Genomic DNA, 22,070 nt, shown 5'->3' on the forward strand with positions numbered 1-22,070 from the left:
AAATCCAGCTGCAAAAAAAATGTTCCAGTAGCTATGTGACATGTTTTACATTTTTTTTCTACCAGTATATCAAGGCGTCAGAAACATTTCCTTTTGTAACAAATGCTCAGTGGTGAAGACTGCATCAATCCTGTCAAATTTAACTTGTGTTTATAGAGTCAATTGTAAAGTGAGATTGATATGAGTATGTAACACTGTTCTTTTACTCCTTGCTCATCCTTTTATTCTGATCTTAGGTCCCTAGGAATCCTGACCTCCCAAATGCAGCTCAGGTACAAAAAGAGGAACAAAAGAAGATTGATGAGTCTGCACCTCATACTCCAGAAGAAACTGAAGAAAAAGAGAAGCTGCTCACACAAGTAAAATGATAAAAGTAGCTAAAGTATTTAGTGCATGGCGTTTCATCAAAAGATGACTCTTAAAATATACATGGGAGACTGCAGTGTGTTTATAAAAATGGCAGTTCACATTTTTCATTCAGTATTGTATACAGTAAAACAAAACTATCAAAAGGTTATGAAAGTTAAAACAAAACAAAACACATGCACAAAATGTTTAGGTGTAATGAAAAATATTCCTCCAGTCTAAATGCAGCAATGCTTTAACCTAAAGACATTTAAATGATGCTTTGCTTTATCCAGCCATCTTGTCAGTTGTATTTGACTAGAAATTCATCAGGTGTGGGAGAGGGAAAGGAGACTAAAGACTCAAGAAAGGAAACCAAATCCACAGAATAGGGAAGAGGCGAGAGGATAAGAGAAACAGGGTAAAGAGTGAGGAGAGAGAGTCCAAACTGATCATCAGGTTAAGCAACGTAAGGACATTTTTAGCATGTTTTATATTTCTTTTGAACAAGTAATACACTTCCAAAGTGTGTGTGCTGTTATCTGCAATTCCAACTTGCGTTTCTGGTGGTATAAATAAAATCAGAATCCTTTCATATTGTAGCTTTTGTGTTCCTATCAGGGGCCAAATCTGCCTTACTCAGTGCCTCTTTAGCCCTCACTGAAGCAAACGTGTCATTAAAATGTGTTTAGTTTTGCTTGATTAAATACCAGGAAAGTGCTTCAGGAATTCGATGCAGAGGTTTCTAGCTTTTGACTGTGTGTTAGGTAGTACGCAGTAGTGATGCCACGAGTTAATATCTGAGTTTCAGCATGATATACAATATCTTTAGATACTTTCTAATTTCTGCACATGACTAAATACCATGGGATTTTTATGTGATCTCTCTTAGAATCAGGGAAGATGCCTGTGTTTTGGAAAAGATGGCCTTTGGTTCTCTTCCCTGGGATTTCTTGATGTAGTCATATATTAAGGTCAGAAGGGACCATTCTGATGATCTAGTTGACTTCCTACATAACACAAGCTATAGGACTTCCATGAATCCATAAATTAATTACTGTTTAAAGTCCAGTAGCTGAGATTGAATTAGAGTATATTTTATAGTAAAGCATCCAATCTTGATTTTTATAATGTTCAGTGATGGAGAATCCACCCCAACCCTTGCAAGTTGTTCCAATGGTTAATTACCCTCACTATTAAAAGAAAAAATAATTGCACTTTATTTCTAGTCTGCATTTGTCTATCTTCAATTTACAGCCATTGAATCTTGTTATACCTTTGTCTGCTGGATTGAAGAGCTGTTGATCAAATTTCTGTTTTCCCCCATTATGTATATACTTCTGACAACCTCAAATGTGTGTGGAGGGGCTGTGTTTGAGTTAGGGGCTTTAGCTGTTGTCTCCGATGGTTATCCCATTCTCAAATTGAATTTGCCTGTGATATATTATGTATTAAATTAAGGCCATCCTGCTTGTCTAATTCACGTCAGTGCGCTTGATGAAATCAGTGGAACTATTTGTGTGAGTAAAAGAAGCTAGATTTGACCCATAGAGGTTAACTTATTTTACCCACTTCCGTTTTTTGGTTGTGTTTTATTTTTTTTATTTTTTAAACAAGATACTTTTTTTTTTCTACATTACATTTAAGGTAGAAAGTGTAACATTCTTTTTAAAACTATATAATAGACCAAGATTAGTTATTAACATACTTGAACCATGCTGTTATACAGATACTGTAATATATACTATCTCTGAAAATACTGCACTGTGATCTTTGATCACAATCCCACAAACTGTGAGGTGTATTTTCCCCAAAGTTTTTGGGTCCTTGGGTCTCAATGGATTCTCTTATCCAACTGCCATTCTCTTGAATATCTGCAAGTGGTACCACAACTTACATAGTGTATGCATTCCCAGTCGTGCAAGTTTCCAGTATGTTTCTACCCTACCCACTCTTACCAAAGATAATTTTTAAAAAAGTCACACAGGACAGGCAAATGTTATCACATGGCCAGATAAGACATGGTCTAAAATCTCATTCATCTTAACCAAATGTCAGTGGATAGGTTTGGCTTCTGCAGGTACCTGACACTGTCATTGGATGAGACCAATTCCCTGATATCTGAATGCTGGTCCTGATGATTTGGCGTATTAATGATTAATTATTGAGGAGGAGAACTTGTCTGAAAGAGTAGTAGTTGTATAATCTAGAAACCCTTCCTCTGTAGAGAAATGGACATATTGTACCAAAGGTGCTGCAGTCTAATAGACAGAGAAACCATGCTGCTTTAGTTGTTTGCAGTGTGTAGCTGTGTTGGTCCTGGAATATTAGAGAGACAAGGTGGGAGAGGTAATATCTTTTATTTATCTCTTACCTTTTTTTTGGAAAAGATTTGAAGGCCACAGTTTTTGTTTACTATTCACAACTTCATCAGGTACAGCAGGGTAAAAACTTATGCCTCTGCTGATGTAGCCATCAGTACTAGCTTCATTGATTAAAAAAGAATCCTGTATTGTGATCATAGGACTGTTTTTATACAGATACCATTAAGTTTGTAGGCTGAGCCTGTTCACTTGGAGAATCCACAATTTTTATTACTTGTGAATGGTAGTGCAGTGCAGTACAAACCACTCTTCAGGTTTGTGTTTTTTTGCTTATTCTTGATTCTTTTAGTTGCCCCCTGTCCTAACAACCAATGCATCATCTTGGCGGATGATCTTGTGCACTGTATCTCATTTAGCTGTTTTGTAGTTTTGGTTCCATTTCTACAATGCATAGCTGGCTTGCTGTTTGACTGTGCTATGGAGAGTTTCTATTTGATTGCATCATGTCAGAACAGAGATCTTTCCTTGGTACACTTTTGTTTCCATCCAGGTGTGTCTTATTCATAGTTTGTAAGTATTCTAAATAAGTGCTATTGGGTTTAGTGTTTGGTTGGTTAGGTGACTTTCAAGGGCACCAGGACTAGTGCTCCCCAAACTCCTGTCATTTTGTTTGTTGCTTGTGCCTGTTGAAGTGTGAGCTAAATGAAAATCCATTAGGATGTGGATTGAGCTTGTTTCTTTGGAGAAATACCATTTACAGGTAAGAAAAAAATTGTTCTTACTGATGCATGAGGGGTTATGCACAAAAATAACTCACTAGAGATTTTTATGACTGAGTAATAAACCCTGGATAATAGAAGTGTATGGAAATCCTGAAAGACCATTAACCACTCTAATTATTATGTGACACTGTACTGAAGCATTAACAATTGGAGCAAATGGTACATTCTAAGACAAAAGTTCTAGCAAAATATTTCCACCTGCACCTGATAGTGACGTCTTTATCTCTCTGCTTTCAGGGTTTTACAAACTGGAACAAAAGAGACTTTAATCAGTTTATTAAAGCTAATGAGAAATATGGACGTGATGATATAGATAATATTGCCCGTGAGGTGGAAGGAAAGTCACCAGAGGAAGTCATAGAGTATTCAGGTTTGTTAAATTCAAGTATATCTTTTAACAATCATATCGATGTAACAATTCTGTTTTCTCATATGACTTTTGGAATTACAAGGTTGGGAGTTTGGAAGAATGTGAAAGGTTAAAAGAAAACGTGAAGTCCTGTGGCGGATTATGCTGTGATTATGTATTCTTATTCTGCACTAGCTGATTTTTAGTTCATGACTTGCTTCATCTACGTTTGACAGTGTCATTGTACGAGGGGCTGACTTGTTTATTTTTCGGTATGGGACTCCAGTTTTCTTGGCAGTGATTATAGAGCTGACATTGCCTCCTGTGGGTATATGGACATAATAGACAGGCAAATACAGCTCTAATGTAAACAAAGGCTGTTCTGTTGAAGTAAATTAAATTGTGCCCATTTACTTCAAGGTTGAATTTGGCCCACAGTCAGTACATTTTCAACGTTGGTGTAAGCAAAGTAGATGCACATATCAGAACTGGATGAAACACACCAAAAAGAACAGATTATTTAATTTATACTATTAGTATAAGCAGCAAAGAGTCCTGTGGCACCTTATAGACTAACAGATGTTTTGGAGAATGAGTTTTCGTGGATGAATACCCACTTCGTTGGATGCATCACAGCTCATGCTCCAATACGTCTGTTAGTCTGTAAGGTGCCACAGGACTCTTTGCTGCTTTTACAGATCCAGACTAACATGGCTACCCCTCTGATACTATTAGTATAATCACTCAACCCATACAATACATATGACTAAACCAAACTATGATGCAAATATTCAATGAGCAAAAACACCCATATTATGAAATCTCAAAATAATCTGAGGGCCAGATCAACCATAGTGTAAATCTCTTGAAGTCACTGGGTTACACCAGGGATGAATTTAACACGTAAACTTTCACATCTTAGTTCAGTCCAATACTAATATAGATGGATGTGATTTCTTTTTTATTCTATTCTGGGATTTTTGCTGGTTTTACATCCTGATCCTGCAAAGAAACATGCTTTATTTTGTGTAAAGTTAAGCACATGCACAATTGTTTGCGGGATTGGGGCCGTAACTTGAAGTAGCTTTCTGGACTTCTATAATAGCCATTAATAACAATAAATATTTGTGGTATTAACATCAGAAACTGAGTAAATATGCAGTATCAATAAGCAAACAGAGTGCTTTGAGGAAAATATAAATGCAGGTCAATGGCTCTGTGAAATTTTTCCTCAAAATGGCAGTATCACATAAAATGATGTAAAATGGCGAAGTACAGAATAGTTTTTCAAGAGTGGTAGCTGTGTTAGTCTGTATCAGCAAAAACGACGAGTCCTTGTGGCACTTTAGAGATTAACAAATTTATTTGGGCATAAGCTTTTGTGGGCTAAAAACCACTTCGTCAGATGCATGGAGTGGAACATACAGTAGTGAAGTATAAATACACAGCATATGAAAAGATGGGGGTTGCCTTACCAACGGGGGGTCAATAATTTTTTACTTTTATTTCCTTGAGCATCCCTCTATTCTATTTCACCAGGCAACCTCTCCTAACATCTTTTGTTTGAGTGTTTTTCTCATAGTCAAAAAAGGCTGGACTCGAGTCTCTCCAGAGCTTATTTAAATTGGTTTTGGGTCTGCGGATGTCACTTAGAGGACTCCAAGAATGAGTTGATATGCTTAGACTCTCTGCTGACCTAAGACAGAGGACAAGTGAAAGACCAAACATTGGTTCCTTCACATGGCAGAATGTTGCACTGTCACTAGACTACAAGTCTTGACTTGTCTCCACTATTATTGATGAAATATGTACTCCCTTTAAATATACAGTGTTGTGCAGGATTTTAGCCACACAGACCTCATTAAAGTAAATAAACTGAAGTCAGTGTAATTTGAGTTATTTGTAACTCCCCTCTAAAGATACTGATAAACACAAATGTGTCTTAAAGCCTAGTGAAATAGTGTTTGGTAAATCTTCAGATATCACGGAACAGAAAATTGGCATTGTTTAATATTACACTGTTGTTTTGCTATAGAATTCTTCAATCAAACAAGGACATAATGAAAATATTATTTTACAGATTTAATGTTTTGTTCCTTTAGCTGTTTTTTGGGAACGTTGCAATGAACTGCAGGACATTGAGAGGATTATGGCTCAGATTGAACGAGGAGAGGCAAGAATCCAACGAAGAATCAGTATCAAGAAAGCTCTGGATGCCAAAGTAACAGTTGACATTTTTGTTCTTTTAATTAGTCTTACCATTAATTTTCTAGTACTAAATTTTGCCTGCCGTTAAAGTTGGATGAAGTGTCTTTCAGTTCCCCTTAGAAAGAAAGCCGTTGGGTAGCGTTGGTATTTTCCACAGCAAGGTTGACTACTTTTCAGTGGAGAGGAAGTGATCCCTGTGCATAGTTTGAATAGTGGTTTAAAGTTATAAACCCTTTTGGTTGAAAAGCAGAATAAAAATATAAAATATTGTTTGTTGTCTTAAACAGCTCATACTGCTTGTGACAATGAAGTGGTAAAGCCTTAATTTAGTATTGTACATCCACCAATAAGTATTATTTTTGTTTTGCATTCAGATTGCAAGGTATAAAGCTCCTTTTCATCAGCTGCGTATTCAGTATGGCACAAACAAAGGCAAAAACTACACAGAAGAAGAAGATAGATTCTTGATATGCATGTTACACAAGATGGGCTTTGACAAAGAAAATGTCTATGAAGAACTAAGGCAGTGTGTGCGCAATGCTCCCCAGTTCAGATTTGACTGGTTTATCAAATCTAGAACTGCTATGGTATGTTCAAGCATCAATTACATGAGGCTTAGATTTTTGTAGGTAATGTTTTATGTTTCCTTAAGCAGAATTATGTGGAATTTGGACCTGTACCAGAACACTGGAGTGAGGGAAACAATTAGGTATGAGAATGGTCATTTTGGTCTATGTTCTCACCACCAGTTCCTAGCATAAGATGTGGTGGCCTTTTTCTCAGAACAGCTAAACAATGCTTTACAATGAAATCGAAACAAACAGATTACAAAACCTGGCAAGTCTGAGTCTCATGTCAGCCAAAGAGATTAATTCAAAGATAGACTGCCCTTACAAATCTGTTGTTTGCTCACTCCACACTAAAAATAAATAATCCAAACAGTGTGTCTGTAACTGATCTTAAATTGAATCACTTTTCAGAATTAGCTGACAGGCTATCAAAAGATGAAGAGAATTTGATGAAATATAAAATAACATTTAAATTTTCTTTTACAATACTTTATCTCTTGTATTTATATTTCAGGACTAAAATGAGAAGTCTAGTAGCTGAGTGTTTCTACAAAAACCAGTTATTGTTGCAGGTTACTTAGTGTATGTTATAGTAGGTAAAACTTAAAGAAATATTCTCCTGTATAATGTAGTCATTTAAAAAAAGTCATGACACTTTACCTAGATCATATTACAGTAGACTATTTTGTGAACAGTTGGATCATAAATAAGACACAGTACCAGTTTGACTAAGGTATCAGTCAAATTAATACTCTGAATTTCAGCTGCATTCCTTCTTCAGTCTGGAGAATATAGCCATTCTAATGGAATTTATCCACTGACTAACTAGTAGCAATGCTAGGGGATGACTTGCTGAGTACAAATATTAAAATACCCATCAACCTCAGAGTAGGACAGTATAATCTTCTTGTGCAACTGTAGTCTCAGTCCTGCAGTCTTCACTTGGGCACAACTGGCAATGACTTCAGTGAGAGGTTTACCTGAGTAAACATTGCAGGACAGGGCCCAATATAAAGAGAAAACAACATTTTAGTGAAAAAGTGTTTGTTACAAAGACGAGGACACAACTTTTAAAATTTTTATATCATTTTAGTTGTTTGCAAAAAGAGCTTGGGAAGTTTGGACACAACAGTTCCTTTATAACAGGCCATATTGTCCTTGGCACTAGTGTAGTTATTGGGAGGGAGGAAGGAAGAAGTAAGGGATCACTGGTATCTATCCCCTCACAAAGGCTCCTTGAATTAAACCCTCCCCCTGCCCAAAAAGTAGGGGACAGGGAGCAGAGCTGCTTGATAACTGAGAAAGGAGCACATCACACAGTCCATGCCTGGCCACCATACCCTGTTGTCCAAAGCAGATCAGTGACTAGGTGCTACAAGATGGCCAGATGAGGTTGGTACCATTCCATATGCAAACCTGGATATTTCTTTTTCTTTTTAACCTGTTGTTCTAGTGATCACAAACCCAGCCTCCCATGTTCATGCAGCACCATCAGGGTTTATTTATTTATAAAATACCCATCCAGGGCTTTGAACACTGCTTTGAGCAGTACATTTGAGTAGGAAAAAGGCCACAAATGCCCCCTGATTACTCCCACAGCTACTTATAATTACACAGCAAAGCTGGTCTGCTTGACATACCAACTACTAGCAACATTTTCTATCCCTGTATTCCCCATCCCCCTCACCCCTTGATTACCTTCCAGATCTGCCCTTATTAACTACTGGAAGCTACTATTTTTACTAACTTAAATTTCCTTTTCAGGTAGTGTTGGATTTTAAAACTATAAACATACAGGGTCACATCTATGCTTTCTAATTCAGCTAAATTATTTCTAAGTGCCTGTTAATTTCCTGTGGGTAAATTTATCAGGGTAAAGTATGAGGCCAGAACTTCACAAGTTTTATTATATAGTTGTTATTGTTCTCCTCCTCAAGGGGAGAGGAGTAAGTCGCCACACAAGGGGGCTGAAATGTGGTGAGTGGTGTCTGTTAGAAATTGAGGGACCCAAAATGTAGTGAATATTTTGGTTTAAGTAGTCTTTTTCAAACTTAATCTATTAAAATTAGTTTATTTATTAAACTGATTATTCTACTATTATAATACTTACAGTAATGCATGAGTATACAGGCTGTAAAGGAGTAGTAACAATACATAGTGAACACAGATAAAATGAGAGATAATGTTTGGTCTGCAAGCCCCCTTCCAGTTACAGACAATTCATAATCTTCTAATATTTTTAAACTAAACCTTCTTAGAGGTAATTATTATTTTTAACGTTTATTACTTTCATTTTTCTTGATCTCTCAAAACTGTCAGACTCATGATGATATGCTTAGGGTTTCATTAGTGATGTAGTTTCTGTTTGCATATGAAAATCCTGATTTTTTTGTTGAAGTGGTGGTGATTTTATTTTGCATTTTATAGCCAAACTTGTGTTAAATAGGGTAGGCAAGGCAGTTTAATTCTGAAAAGGGCTTGTTATATATTGGTCCAAGAAAAACTTCACTGTATCTTACCAGCCACTAGATGTCTCTTGAATTCCATATAAACAGCCTAATTTTCCTCCATCTTCTCTTTCCTATTCATTTCCTTCTGAAGATTTCTCTTCAGAAAACAAATATAAATTCTGCTGCATTTCTTTATTCCCAAAGCAGCTGGCCTACCCAGGTTAAGCTCACAAACAGAGTGAGAGCATCTATAAAACAATAGTTTTTCTTAACTGCACAAAGACTTATTTAAGTGTTCAGGATTAGTAATTATTATCTTCCTCTTTATTTTATTTGTGTTCATGCTTCAAAAATGGAAAATACAATGACCTACTGAATCATAATTATTCTCACCAAGCCATAATTTGTGCCTGTTCTCCGAATCTTTTTTTCTGCATTACTCCTGAGGAAGAACTCCCTGCCAGTCTAAGACCTTTGGACTGACAGAGAGCCTGTTTTCTGTAAATATAGGAGATAGTCCAGACTTGTCCCCACATCTTCTGGCTTGACTGTGACTTTTTACTCTCATGATAGATTCTCTGTCTTCAGTGGTGCAAACAGTGATGGTTCAGTGCTCCTCCTTTCTCTGTTGCAATTCTAGCTTTTGTAGCTATGACAAGAGCGAACAAAATTCTTTTTCCTCTTTCCAGCCTGGACAAGAAATATCAAATGACCTTGAAAGAAATGACTAAGGGGCAGTAGAGCCTTTCCCTCAAGACTTGACTCCCTGTAAGAAAAATACAGTATATGGATTATTCCATATTAGAGCGCATGAGGTTGAAGACAAAATTCATGATGGAGATTCTAGCTTCTAGTAGAAGCATCTAATATCTTGGCAGAAGCTTATCTGCATGGGCCAATCAGATTTTCCATCAGCAATTTCTAAGGCCACATCTACTCTACATACTTTGGTCAGTGCAAGTTACATCAGCATAAAGCTGTTGCAGTTAGTATATCTCTTTTGCACCTGCATACTTGGCTCCTTGTATTGGCACTGCATTAACTCACCAGGAGTGCTGTAATGATGCACAGTACAATGCAGTGCACCATGAGTAAGTATCCCAATTTTCAACTTGCCATCGTCCTGCGCACTGTCTTTTGCAAAGTTTTGGCAACATATGGTGGGGGAGAAGTGAGTCTCACAGGGGGTGACTGGGAGCAAGGGGTTAACTTCCCTAAGTGCAGCTATGTCCATCCCATAATGTCATCCATATCCCAGAATTTTCTTGCCTTGAAAAAAAATTCCAAATGGCCTTCTTCGCTGTCAGAAACAGCCTGTACAGCTCAGCACTGTTGTCATAAACATTGCAAACATGGGACGCACAATCCTCCAGTATTTGAAGAGGCGTAAAAAGAACCTGAGGATTTCTTAGAGGGCAGATTGCTGTGGGACATAGTGAGAGTCAATTCAAGGTTGGTTGGTGGGATTCACTGAGCAGCTGCAGATGGAGTGCTGCTTCTGGGCCTGAGAAACGAGCGCTGACTGGTGGGATTGTATTGTGATGCAGGCTTGGGATGACTAGCAGTGGCTGCAGAACTTTCAGATGCGCAAGGCTACATTCCTGGATCTGTCTGCTGAGCTCACCCTATCCCTCCAGCACAGGGACACCAGGATGAGATCTGCACTGACAGTGGAGAAGCGAGTAACAATTGCACAGTGGAAACTTGCAATGCTAGATTGCTACTGGTCAGTGGAAAATCAAACTGGAGTTGGATATTCCACTGCTGGGGCCATTGCCATGCAAGTGTGTCTCCTGCTATGCAGGACTGTGACTCAGCAGTGTGCAGACATAGTGGTTAGATTTGCAGCAGTGGGGTTCCTGAATTGTGGTGGAGCAATAGATGGCATACATATCTCTATTTTGCCATTAGACAACCTTGCTCCATGTAGTGCATCAATAGAAAGGGCTACTTTTCTATGGTTATACAGGCATTGGTACACTGGGGACACGTCATCAATATTGGTGTTGGCTGGTCAGGGAAGATACCTGACACTCGCATCTTTAAGAACAGAGGAATGTTCAGAAAGCTACAAACAGACTTTTTCTCGACTGCTGAATTACTATTGGTGATGTTGAAGTGCTAATAGTGAACCTGGAGGACCCCTTGCTCCCCTGGCTCATGAAGCTATACACCAGACGCCTAAACAGCACCAAGGAAAGATTCAGCTACCCTCACCAGAGGCAGAATGACAGTTAAATGTGCTTTTTGGTAGATGCTGGTGTTGTTTACTCACAAGACTGGATCTCAGTGGGGGAAAAAAATCCCAATAGTTGTAGCTGCCTGTTATAATATCCCTGAAGCAAAGGGGAAAAAGCTGCTGCAGGAGTGGAGATGGAGTGGCTGTCTACTGAGTTTGAAAAGCCAGACACAAGGGCTATTAGAAGCACTAACACAGAGCTATGTGTCTCAGGTAGACTTTGAAAGAGTTCTTTAACAGTGAGCCACAGTAATGTGTTCTGATGGACTGTGCTCTACCTGGCCCAGCTATTTGGGGGCCTGTTAGGAATTTGTGTGGTGCTATGTATGAATATAACATTGTCAATGCACCTATTAATTTTGTGGTGTTTGCTACACACTTACGATTATTACACTGTCACTGATCCTATGAGTTGTCACAATATATATTAAGGAGTCAGTGGATGCTTTCAAAACTGCTAGGCACCCTGCAGCATCTGTTGTGAATTAATAAAGATGAATGATTTTCCAGATAGAATTTTATTCGGTAACAAAATGAGTGGAAAGAAGAATCTGTGCAGTTAAAAAACTTAATAAATGACTAGAACAGAACTTAACAAAGGGAAAGAACTCTTATGTACATTTTACATACACATACTGAACCTGTGGCTTTCACAGGTCAGTGTATTACTTCTGGGGGACTTCTGTGCCAAAAAGTTTAAAAACTCTGTGCATGGTATTTTAAAATTCTACGTATTTTATTTTTCAAAATAACACAATATAATCACACCAATTTTAATTATTTTGGTAATTTATTTCAAAATACCCTGTCAGCAAGTAGGTCTGTAACAACATAGTCAACAAAAAAGATTCAGGAAATGTATTTTGACAAATAGATTCCTTACTAGGCATCTTAATACAGAACTTTAAGTAATAATTCATTTAAACTACAGTACAGAAACTTATTTCCTGCACCCCTCAGAAGCAGTGCAAAGGCTTGTGGGGACTCAGGGTAATGGAGGAGTTGAGGGAGAGGGAAGTAATTGCTGGGAAGGAGACTGGATGTGAACTTGGAGGGTTGTTGGGTGGGAGAGGTATGGAACAGGTGTGGTTTTTTTTTTTGGGGGGGGGGGAGCACGGTTGGTTAGGGAGCCTCCCCCATGCAGACCCTGGCTGACCCCTAGCCTCTCTCATTTAGTCAGGCACATCTGCCCCCATCCCCATGTGTCCCTGCACCACCCTGTCCTCATGTGGATCTGTGCCCTCACTCAGCCACCCTCCTGCCCCCGTCCCCATGTGTTCCTGTGCCCCTACTTGGCCACCTGCCTCCAGTAGCTGAGAGGGCAGCAACTTATACCCTTCATTCTGTCCTTCCCACAGGGCCTGTTGGGTGGGTGTGAAGCAGTGGAGGCAGCTGAGTCCCTTTTCTTCTCTTGAATAGGTGGAAGAAGATGCACACATGGAAGGATACCTTCCCTGCATAGATTGGGTGGGAGGGAACAGGCTCCCAACCCCAGTGTTTTGAATCCGTAGTAGGGCCTGATGCTACTGGCCAACATGCCACTGATTACAGTGGTGTTGGGTTGGGAAAATAGTGCTGAATGTTGTTTTTAAAGTCTCCCTCTCTCCTTTAGCATTTTAACATGACCGTCTCAACAGAAACCCACCTCCTTGGAGCCAGAGACGATTATACATAACTTAGACCATCTATGAGATTGCTATAAATAACAGGATTCTGGAGCCGTAAAGGTGCCATAAGCCACACCCCCAGTTGTGCTGAGGGTGTTCGTTATGGATAAAAGTGAGAGGCAGCTCACCCTGCCTTACGTGCACATCTGGAAACTCTAGTTGGGATTTATACCTATTTGAATGTAAAGGTTCTAGGAGCTCCCTCTGGGGCAGCATAGCCCAATGTTGAACATTTATTCAGAGTTGCACCTATGGCACAATGTAGCCCAAAGATAGCATGTAACAAAGAACTGGTGGTCAGAAGATTTTTCTTCTGGTGGCATGAATTCTGCTGGGTTTTTTACATATCTTTCTAGTCAAATATTTAATTTTTCCCCTTGGAGCCTTTATATTTGACCAGTTTATATTAAGTAAATGTTTATGTTTAAGATACTATTTAATCACTTCTACTTTGTGGGTAACAATTTAACGTTGGTAGCTCCGTAGAATGTAACTCTTTTCATTGCAGTATCAAAGAGGGTAGTAGACCAAATGAAGTGATTCCCCCTTGGGATTATGAACATTGCTTTGAAGTATCCCACTTCAATGCAGTTCTTAGCAGGAGCTTGATTCAGTGTCTGACGTTGAGGTTGTACCGTCTGTTAAAGTCAGGTTGAGGCACACAAATGTGGTATGCAGTTCCTTTGCCCTTTGTCATTCACTCGACCCTCACTTTCATAGAGAAGTTATTCAGACCTTCTGTCACTCAGACTTAGGCAGTCTTAGTAGTGTCTAGGATTTTCAGTGCACAGGAAATGTAATGTGGAGTCTTTAATCTCTTTGAATAAGTCTCCCAAGTTTAGTGATATTTTCTGTGCTTGTTGTATTGCAGCTTTATGACTACTGATTGATATAGAAAGGGGGTATTGCTTATATTAATAGTGACCCATCTACTACAAACATTTAGTTAAAAAGTAGTGCTCAGTCCAAGCATAATGACATGCATTGAAGTTGTCATAGTCTTTAAGTTTCCTATTGTCTGTACATGTTAAAAGATTATTTAGCTGCATTTTCTAGGTAGACTGAAGAAACTGCAAAAGAGGCTATATGACAGAAAAAGTACTATAAGTGGTCCAAACCCCTTCCCAAACGCTTATCTTCATGTATTTCCTACTTGATAATTGAGTTTGTTCAATAAAAGCCATGTGCACAGGTCTGCAGACTCCAGTTAGTTCTGCCATATGAGAACAGTAAGGCAATGTAGTGTCATGGCATACTTTTAAAAGTAACTCAAAATACCTACATAGATACTGCATTGCAGAAAGAGTCCCAGATCGGTAGATCTGTTTTGTGTACATTATTTCGAAGATGAGGATCCAGTTCTTTTCCGATTTTTCTTGTTTTGTATTTAAAAATTGTGAATGAATGTAATGCCCTTAAAATGAGGGATTCATCATGCTGGTTTGAGGCAGGCATAGCATGGGCAGGACTTGTGCATAATTACCCATAACTAATATCCCCACTCCCCAGATATACCATACCATTGCAATTCCACTCCTGTGCCAGTCATGTAAAATCTAGTGATTTAGTGATATGAACATCCAGAGATTTGACTAATAAACTTTCACTCTTGATCTAAGTTCAGACTTGAATCCAGGTCCTCAGATGTGAAGGGTTAATGGACTAATGTACAGTGCCCTGTAGCTCCTTTGCTTTTTCTTAATCTTTTTTATCTGTGTATGTAGTATTGAATATTGCCATGTTATCTATTTTATTCAGTCTAAGTTATGGAGAAACTATTTTATATTATTTTAATGATAAAATGTTTTGTGATCATTTCCCACTTTAAAATCGTCTTTTACTGGATTTCATAAGTTCATTGGTGGTGGTGCATTTTTTCATTCATATTATAGGTTCAGGCTTTAGTCAGATATAAAGCCAAAAAGTCATTTTTAGGAAGACATCTGTTTAGTTCTATAGTCTCCAAGAGGTTTGAATCAATGGAGGCTATATCATCATAGGGAAATGGACATTCTCTGTAGTTGGAATTGTAGGATAGTGGTATCCACCCACCCCATGTCCCTTGAGAGTTGTGTTGTTTTTCTATGTTTAGAATAGTTAGCACAATAATCTGCAGCTTCTTTTCAATTGTATAAACCACTGGAGGTAATTTGCTTTGCTGTATATGAGGACTTTGAGAAAGTACTTGTTTCTGCAGGAGGTAATGAGATTCCTCTCCCCCACCCCACCAAATGATTGATAAACGGATGAATAAGCAATAACTACTTTTGGTGCATACAGAATCCAGTCACTGCTCCTCTTTGAGGAATGAAAGTTGACCAGCAGCACTCTTCTTAGGAGAATCTTTTTGCTTCAGAAGATACCACCAAGTACAGAGAACCTTCTTCCATCAGAAAAATAGGAGGGTTGTTACAAATTGCTCTGTCTGAAATGGCCATCTATTGGATACAGAAGGCCTTGGGAAGTGCTGGGAGCCAGGATGCTGCTGCAGAGGCTAAAATGGGGGGTTTCCCTCCCTTTTTCATAAATCAGCAGGCTTCCACAAACTTCTGACAGTATCCACAGGAAAAAGGTGAAACCCTCAGTGTTGGCTGCTTCCCATTCTAATACTACAGATATGCTCAAATGTTTTTGGCCTCTCTTCTGCCATCTGACAGTATCCCTTGTTGCCTTGCATCTGGAGCTGGCAAACTATCTCAACAAGATCTTCAGTGAAGCCATGTCCTCTACAGTTGCTATTGGCCTTGGCCCCCTTCTGCTCAGCCTAACGACTGAAGTCAGTTCCTCTGTAGACACAGGAAGGACAAAAAACAATTATTCACCATGGCTAATGCCCTGTTCTTATGTTAAGAAACTTGACGGGCTGCCTTCTCCCTTTCCATGGAGTGGCTGCCTTCAGGAACTCTGTTCTGAACATTGGGTTATCAGTCTCCCATTCAGGGAGGCAGATTTCCTGGTGGTGTTATGAACCCCCCCCCCCCACAGTACATATTAAAACTAAAAGTAAAGCCACGCAAGACTCTTAGGCTTTGTCAGAAGATCATACATAATTTTTTAAATCTAATTCTTGTGGGTCTACGTATTACATTAATTATTAATTGGGCCAGGAAGATCTTTGGGAGGCCTGTATTCCAGCACATGCAAACCTCTGATTGTCCCTTAGCCCACTTATTGGGGGCAGAATGACCTTTCACCCCACCTTTTTTTTTTTGAGTGGGAAATCGAGACATCAGAAAATAATTTATTTCCATCGTTAGTATAGAATTTCTCTCTCCTCTGTGAAGCTTAAGAAATGTTTTCACTTTATCTGTTGGATTCTTCCCTGTCCCCCACAAATGCAATAAACAAGAGCATCCAGCTCCTCTGAGAAAGTGTAGACAGGTATTTTTTGTCTATTTTTAGTGCCAAAGTGTTCAAGAGGCTTCAGGGCAGTCTTACATCTCAAATGGCTAAACTGCTTTTAGAAGAACAAACAATTCCATTTAGAATAGCTTGAGTCTGAGTAACAGCTGTAAAAAAGGGAGCTTTTTTTAGCATCCATAGGTCTTCTAGATCAGGGGTAGGCAACCTATGGCATGTGTGCTGAAGGCGGCACGTTAGCTGATTTTCAGTTGACTCACACTGCCCGGGTCCTGGCCACTGGTCCGGGGGGCTCTGCATTTTAGTTTAATTTTTAAGCTTCTTAAGCATTTAAAAAACCTTATTTACTTTACATACACTAATAGTTTAGTTATATATTATAGAGTTATAGAGAAAGACCTTCTTGTTGTCAGTAGCTACCGGTGTGGTGCGCTGCTCTTGTTCGATGATGATAACAATCGGCTGCATATCATCTTATTACATTTCTAAAAATGTTAAAATGTATTACTGGCACACGAAACCTTAAATTAGAGTGAATAAATGAAGACTCGGCACACCACTTCTGAACGGTTGCCAACCCCTGTTCTAGACACATTTCCATATACCCATGCCTCATATTTTTTTTTTTTTGTGTTTTGATAGTTCTGATCAACAGCCAGTGCATTTCTGTACAGAGACCATCCTTTCAGTCTTGCCACAGCTCTGTGAATGTAAAGATTCTAACCAAAGTAGCACCTACCATCCATAAGGATTCAAGGGGTTTGTGATCTGTTATATTTAGATAATTGGCAGGTAAAATCCAAATCTCTGATGAAAGCCCAGATTGAGTCTCAGTGTGTGCTCCCTGGGTTTACTGTTGCAGCGTCTCAAATCTTCACGAGTGCTGTAGATCTATCTGGGAGCTCAGTTCAGTACTGGAGAAGGCTATGTGCATTGTCTAGAGAAAGCTTTAGAAAATTTACAGTAACAATCAGAATGTTCTTTGACATACAGGAGACTAAATCAGATAAATCTTTAGCTATTTGTCTTAATTGCTCCTTTTGCTAAATTTAGTACATTGGTCCTAGCTTAGTGACTCTTTGCTTTTTCTCTCCACTTTCACACTGAAACCAAAACTTGGCTCTCCAGGAGAACCTAGCTTTCCATTCCAGGGAATGTCAGAAAATCTCTGGTCTGAGTCCTCCTCTCTTCCTCTAGGAAGCTTCACTAGCAGATCACAATTTGACCTCGTAACCCCAGTATCTTTTGTATGGGGAACCCTCATGAACCAGATGTTTGCGCAGGTCAAGGGGCCAAAGAGAAATTAACACTTTGATCTGTAAAATGGGGATAATAATGCTTGCTTTTCCCCACGCATTGGCTATTTAGATTGTAATCTCTTGCCACAACAGCCCCCTCCTTACTTCACTTAATGAGCTGGCTTTCCTGTCTCTTACCATATCACCTCACCTTAAAAAACCTACATACATACCTAATACATACCTAATTCCCTCATTCCTGCATCTTTCAGCTCATGTCATGTTTTTCATAGGAAGCAAGACACTGTTCCAAACTTACCTTGGAAGCCCCCAATCAAATCTTCCGTCTTATCCCTCCTTGGAACCATTTCTGTTTATGAAGCCTTCATTCCTTTCTCCTCTTACCAGAAATCTCTTTGCTGTTATAAATGACATCCTGTTTCTTGTCTCCTATTTACCTTCTCTGTTTTAAACTGTAAGTCCTTAAGAGCAGGGGACACGGTGTCATATAAATTTACTACATAAACTTTTTAATAATAACTAATACTCATGCTCAGATATTCTACCACTGCTTAATGTCAGTTGATTTTTTTTCATTTCATAACCCCTTGTGCTAATGCTTACAGATCATCGTACTGCTGATATGGGAACATATAGCAAGAAACGGCCAAATTCATGTATGTGAGACACACAGGGACACATTACTTCTTTGGTATCTATAGAAATACTGTTCAAATCACAACCATGACCAGTACGTTTTGCTGTATCGAGATGCTTTTAAATAAACAATAAAGGTCCAGGTTATTAAAACTGCTTACTCCCATTTAGGCACTTAAATGAAGTGGCCAGATATTCAAGAATGCTCAGGACCCAGCAACTCCCATAATTTTTGATGGGACCTGAGCACTTTGGATAATCTGGTTCATATTGTTGGAATAGAGCACCTTTGAAAATGTCTCAGGATGTTTTGAAATCCTTAGTGACTTTCAGTGTATATAGTGATGCAGTCTCTGCTGCAGAATTTAATGTTTGATTATTACCCTTCTTAGGAATTCCAAAGACGCTGCAATACTCTCATATCACTGATAGAAAAAGAAAATATGGAAATTGAGGAAAAAGAGAGAGCTGAAAAGAAGAAAAGGGGAACAAAAGTTCCAGCGGTAAATTTATCAGCATTTACTTACCTCTTAATGGGGCATGATTCAACATTTATTGATTTGTCTAGTTAAAATGAAGTGCAAGTAAGGTAATTGTAAGTGCTGATTTCTTCAAAACAAAACTGTTAGTTTGCTGAGAAAGAGATTATATAGATATCAGAGGTGTCCATCTGTGCCTCCCTGGAGATGTGGGTAATAACTCTCTTGAAGTTCAGACCTTCAACTCTTTGATTCCCTTTAAAGGGTTTCCATACAGGTAGCATAGAGATACCTGCCTTCTGAGCGTGATGAATTCTTGAGAAAATATTCCTCCTCCCAATACCCCAACAAGATCTAAGTAGATAGTGTTACGTAAACTTTAACCTCACATTGTTATTCGGCCTCTAAAACAGTGTTTTTCAAACTTTGGGTCGCGACCCAGTCCTTGGTCGCAGCATGTCAGGCACTGGGTTGCTCTGGTCAGCACCACCGACCAGGATGTTAAAAGTCCCATCCTCGGTACTGACCAGCCATGGCAGGCTAGTGCCTATCTGTTTCGACACCGCGTTGCGGCCTGGAAGCAGGCAGCAGTGGGTCTGGCTTACAGGCAGGGGGGCCATGGGGGTCCGCGCACTGTCCCCACCCCGAGCACCAACTCCACACTCCCATGGGGGAGGGGAGGCAGTGTCTGTGGGCAAGAGTCACACAAAGCTGCTTGCGTGCCTCTGCCAAGGAGCCAGACCTGCTGCTGGCCACTTCCGGGACGCAGCACGGTCCGCGGTGCCAGGACAGGTGGGAAGCCTGCCTCTGCACTGCTGACCGGGAGCAGCCGGAGGCAAATCTGTGCCTCAACCCCATGCCCCAATCCCTTGCCCCAGCCCTGAGCCCCCCCAAAACCTGGAATCCCTTCCTGCACCCCAAACCCCTCATCCCCAGCCCCACCCCACAGTGTGCACTCCCAGCTCAGAGCGCCCCCCCAAGCCCAGAGCCCCTCATTCCAGGCCCCACCCCCACACCCCAAACCGCTGCCCCAACCCTGAGCCCCTTCCACACCCTAAACCCCTCATCCCCGCTCCGTTGGGTCATGGGCATCAACAATTTAATTCAGCTGGATCCCCAGAAAAAATGTTTGAAAACCACTGCTCTAAAATACTAGTTTCTGGAGGAAGATACTTGATAGGTAATGAATTAAATAGAACAAGCAAAGCCATGTACACAAACCAGGGGCCTAATCTTGCTACCTTTATTCATGATGTGTAATACTGAACCAATACAACTCTTTGTGGAGTAAGGTACTGCTGATCATGAAAAAGTGTGGCAGAATCAGGCCCTTGTGCTTATTTTCACTTTACCTTTTTTTCAGGGGGTTCTCTTTTGCCCTCTGTTGTGCACTATGAATATGAATGGTTGAAATATACATTGCATAGTAAATTAGAACCTCTGTCTTCAGATTGAATAGTCATGTCATTCATATTTTTCAACATTTGAAAAACTGTTTGTGTTTGTTTCTTTAGTCGCAGAAAAGAAAAGCAGATTCAGCAACAGAGAGCTCTGGGAAGAAGGATGCTAAGAAAGTGAAGTCGTAAAGTGGAGAAACTGAATGCTAAATATAAAACTGCCACTTTTTCTTTCTATCTACAAATGTTAATTGCCAGCTTCTGTGTTCATGGTACTCTCAGAAAAATCTCATGGTTTAATTTTTGCAAATTTTGTATATTATACAATGCCTTTCTTTACTTAAAATAATGTGTAGCTTTATATTTTATGCATTCCAGTACGTTAGTGCTGTGGTTTTCAACCTGTGGTCCGCAGCCCCTTGGGGTCTCCAGACTAAGGGGTCTTTGAAAGGTTGTCATTACCATAGAACAGTGGTTTTCAACCTGTGGTCCACGGACCTCGGGGAGCTCACAGACTATGTCTAAGATTTCCAAAGGGGTCCACACCTCCATTCGAAATATTTTAGGGGTCCGCAAATGAAAAAAGGTTGAAAACCACTGCTTTAGTGTATCGTATTTTGTGAATTACATGTCTTCAGCAAAATTCACTCAGTCCTTGTTCTTTGAAGCTCGTGCTGAGCTTTTAGCTTTTATATGTTTTATATGCTGCTGCTTTAAAAGAAAACCTAGATTCTATAGCTGTATTGTTGTTTCATACTTTAAATTTATATGGCTGTGGGAAATTAAAGTGATTTGAGGAGAAATACACTCTTACCCTTTTTGTTTGTTTGTTTTTGTGTTGTGTATCTGCTCTGTCGTATGTGAACATTATCGTAACAACTGGTCAGCCAGATACTTGTTTCTTGAATATTAGGATAGGATCAAGATATGGAGCAGGAAAAATGATAAAAACTAGCATCTATGCTTTCTGTTAACATTACATTTAAACTGTTGTCTGAAATATTTAGGAAGGAAGACATGGCAGAAAAATATCTGTAAAAAATATTTTTCTGTGTGCTGAGGCCCTGAGGTACTTAAGAGCGTGCATAACTTTAAGCATGTGAGTAATCCCACAGATTCCTGTGGGACTACAAGCATGCTTATGTGCATTGCTTGGGGTCTGTTGCAGTAATTCTTTTCTATTAAGCTGTACTGGTTACTACATTAAGGACTTGTTCAGGAATGAAGTAACTCAGCTGCATGTTGGTGGGCAGGTTCGCTGCCCAGCTGCAGAATCAAGCTAAAAAAACCTGTTTATGATAAAACAGTTGCTTGTGCCCTCTACCCTAGTTTCAATACATCAGGCACTAGGAAACAATGGGATAACGCTCCTCTTCAGCGTTTCCATTTAGATGAAAGGGCAAGAGTCCTGAACACACTTTCTGTGGTGTATATGCCTGGCCTTTTCCAAGATGGCTCACAGTCTCTGGTCATATTGGATTCCTTTGCCATTCCTAGATTAGCAAAGAGCAATGGGAGTTAAGCACCTAAAGATCTTTGAGGATCTGGGCCTGCTGCCTTTCTTTAATTTCCCAAAGGCTGTCACGGTTTGGTTTCTAATATGGACCTCAATGTTGTGAGAGATGCCCTAATAACTTTGTCTTGATTAAGGCACTGTACTTTACTCAGTGCTACTTTAGAAGAGGACTACTAAGTAATTGCTAGTGTAGAATGCAGCAGTTTCGCTCTTGCATGGGTGGAGCCGATAGACTTCTGCACTGACTGGTTTTGTTTATGAGTAAAATTCAGGGTTTGTAAAGTTCTGTGATACAGGACATAGTTGTGTAAAGATATTGATTCTCCACCCATATGCCTTTGTGGAATTTACCATCAACTGGGTTGCCCTTTCTGACAGATCATCTCTCCAAGGCTGATGACAAGGACTTCTCAGCAGAGGCACAGAACCTCTCTCTGCCACAACCTGAGTTTGAGACAATTCATGATAAAATGTGTGTTGTTTTTTTGGT

General features: G+C 39.6%; 1 protein-coding gene across 3 annotated transcripts in view; it reads left to right on the forward strand.

Annotated features, from left to right (window-relative positions):
• The window catches only part of SMARCA1 (SWI/SNF related, matrix associated, actin dependent regulator of chromatin, subfamily a, member 1), a 62,946-nt gene extending 42,075 nt beyond the window's left edge, over positions 1-20,871 (forward strand). For all 3 annotated transcript variants that reach the window (XM_039488826.1, XM_039488825.1, XM_039488828.1), the window contains 6 exons: positions 237-359; positions 3,689-3,821; positions 5,903-6,021; positions 6,383-6,595; positions 18,581-18,691; positions 20,182-20,871. In XM_039488826.1, the coding sequence (XP_039344760.1) occupies positions 237-359; positions 3,689-3,821; positions 5,903-6,021; positions 6,383-6,595; positions 18,581-18,691; positions 20,182-20,253 (771 nt within the window). In that variant the 3' untranslated portion in view covers positions 20,254-20,871. The remainder of the gene's footprint in view (positions 1-236; positions 360-3,688; positions 3,822-5,902; positions 6,022-6,382; positions 6,596-18,580; positions 18,692-20,181) is intronic.
• Positions 20,872-22,070: the final 1,199 nt, after the last annotated feature.

The sequence above is a fragment of the Mauremys reevesii genome, linkage group 9 (genome assembly GCF_016161935.1).
Source record: "Mauremys reevesii isolate NIE-2019 linkage group 9, ASM1616193v1, whole genome shotgun sequence".
Taxonomy (NCBI): domain Eukaryota; kingdom Metazoa; phylum Chordata; order Testudines; family Geoemydidae; genus Mauremys; species Mauremys reevesii.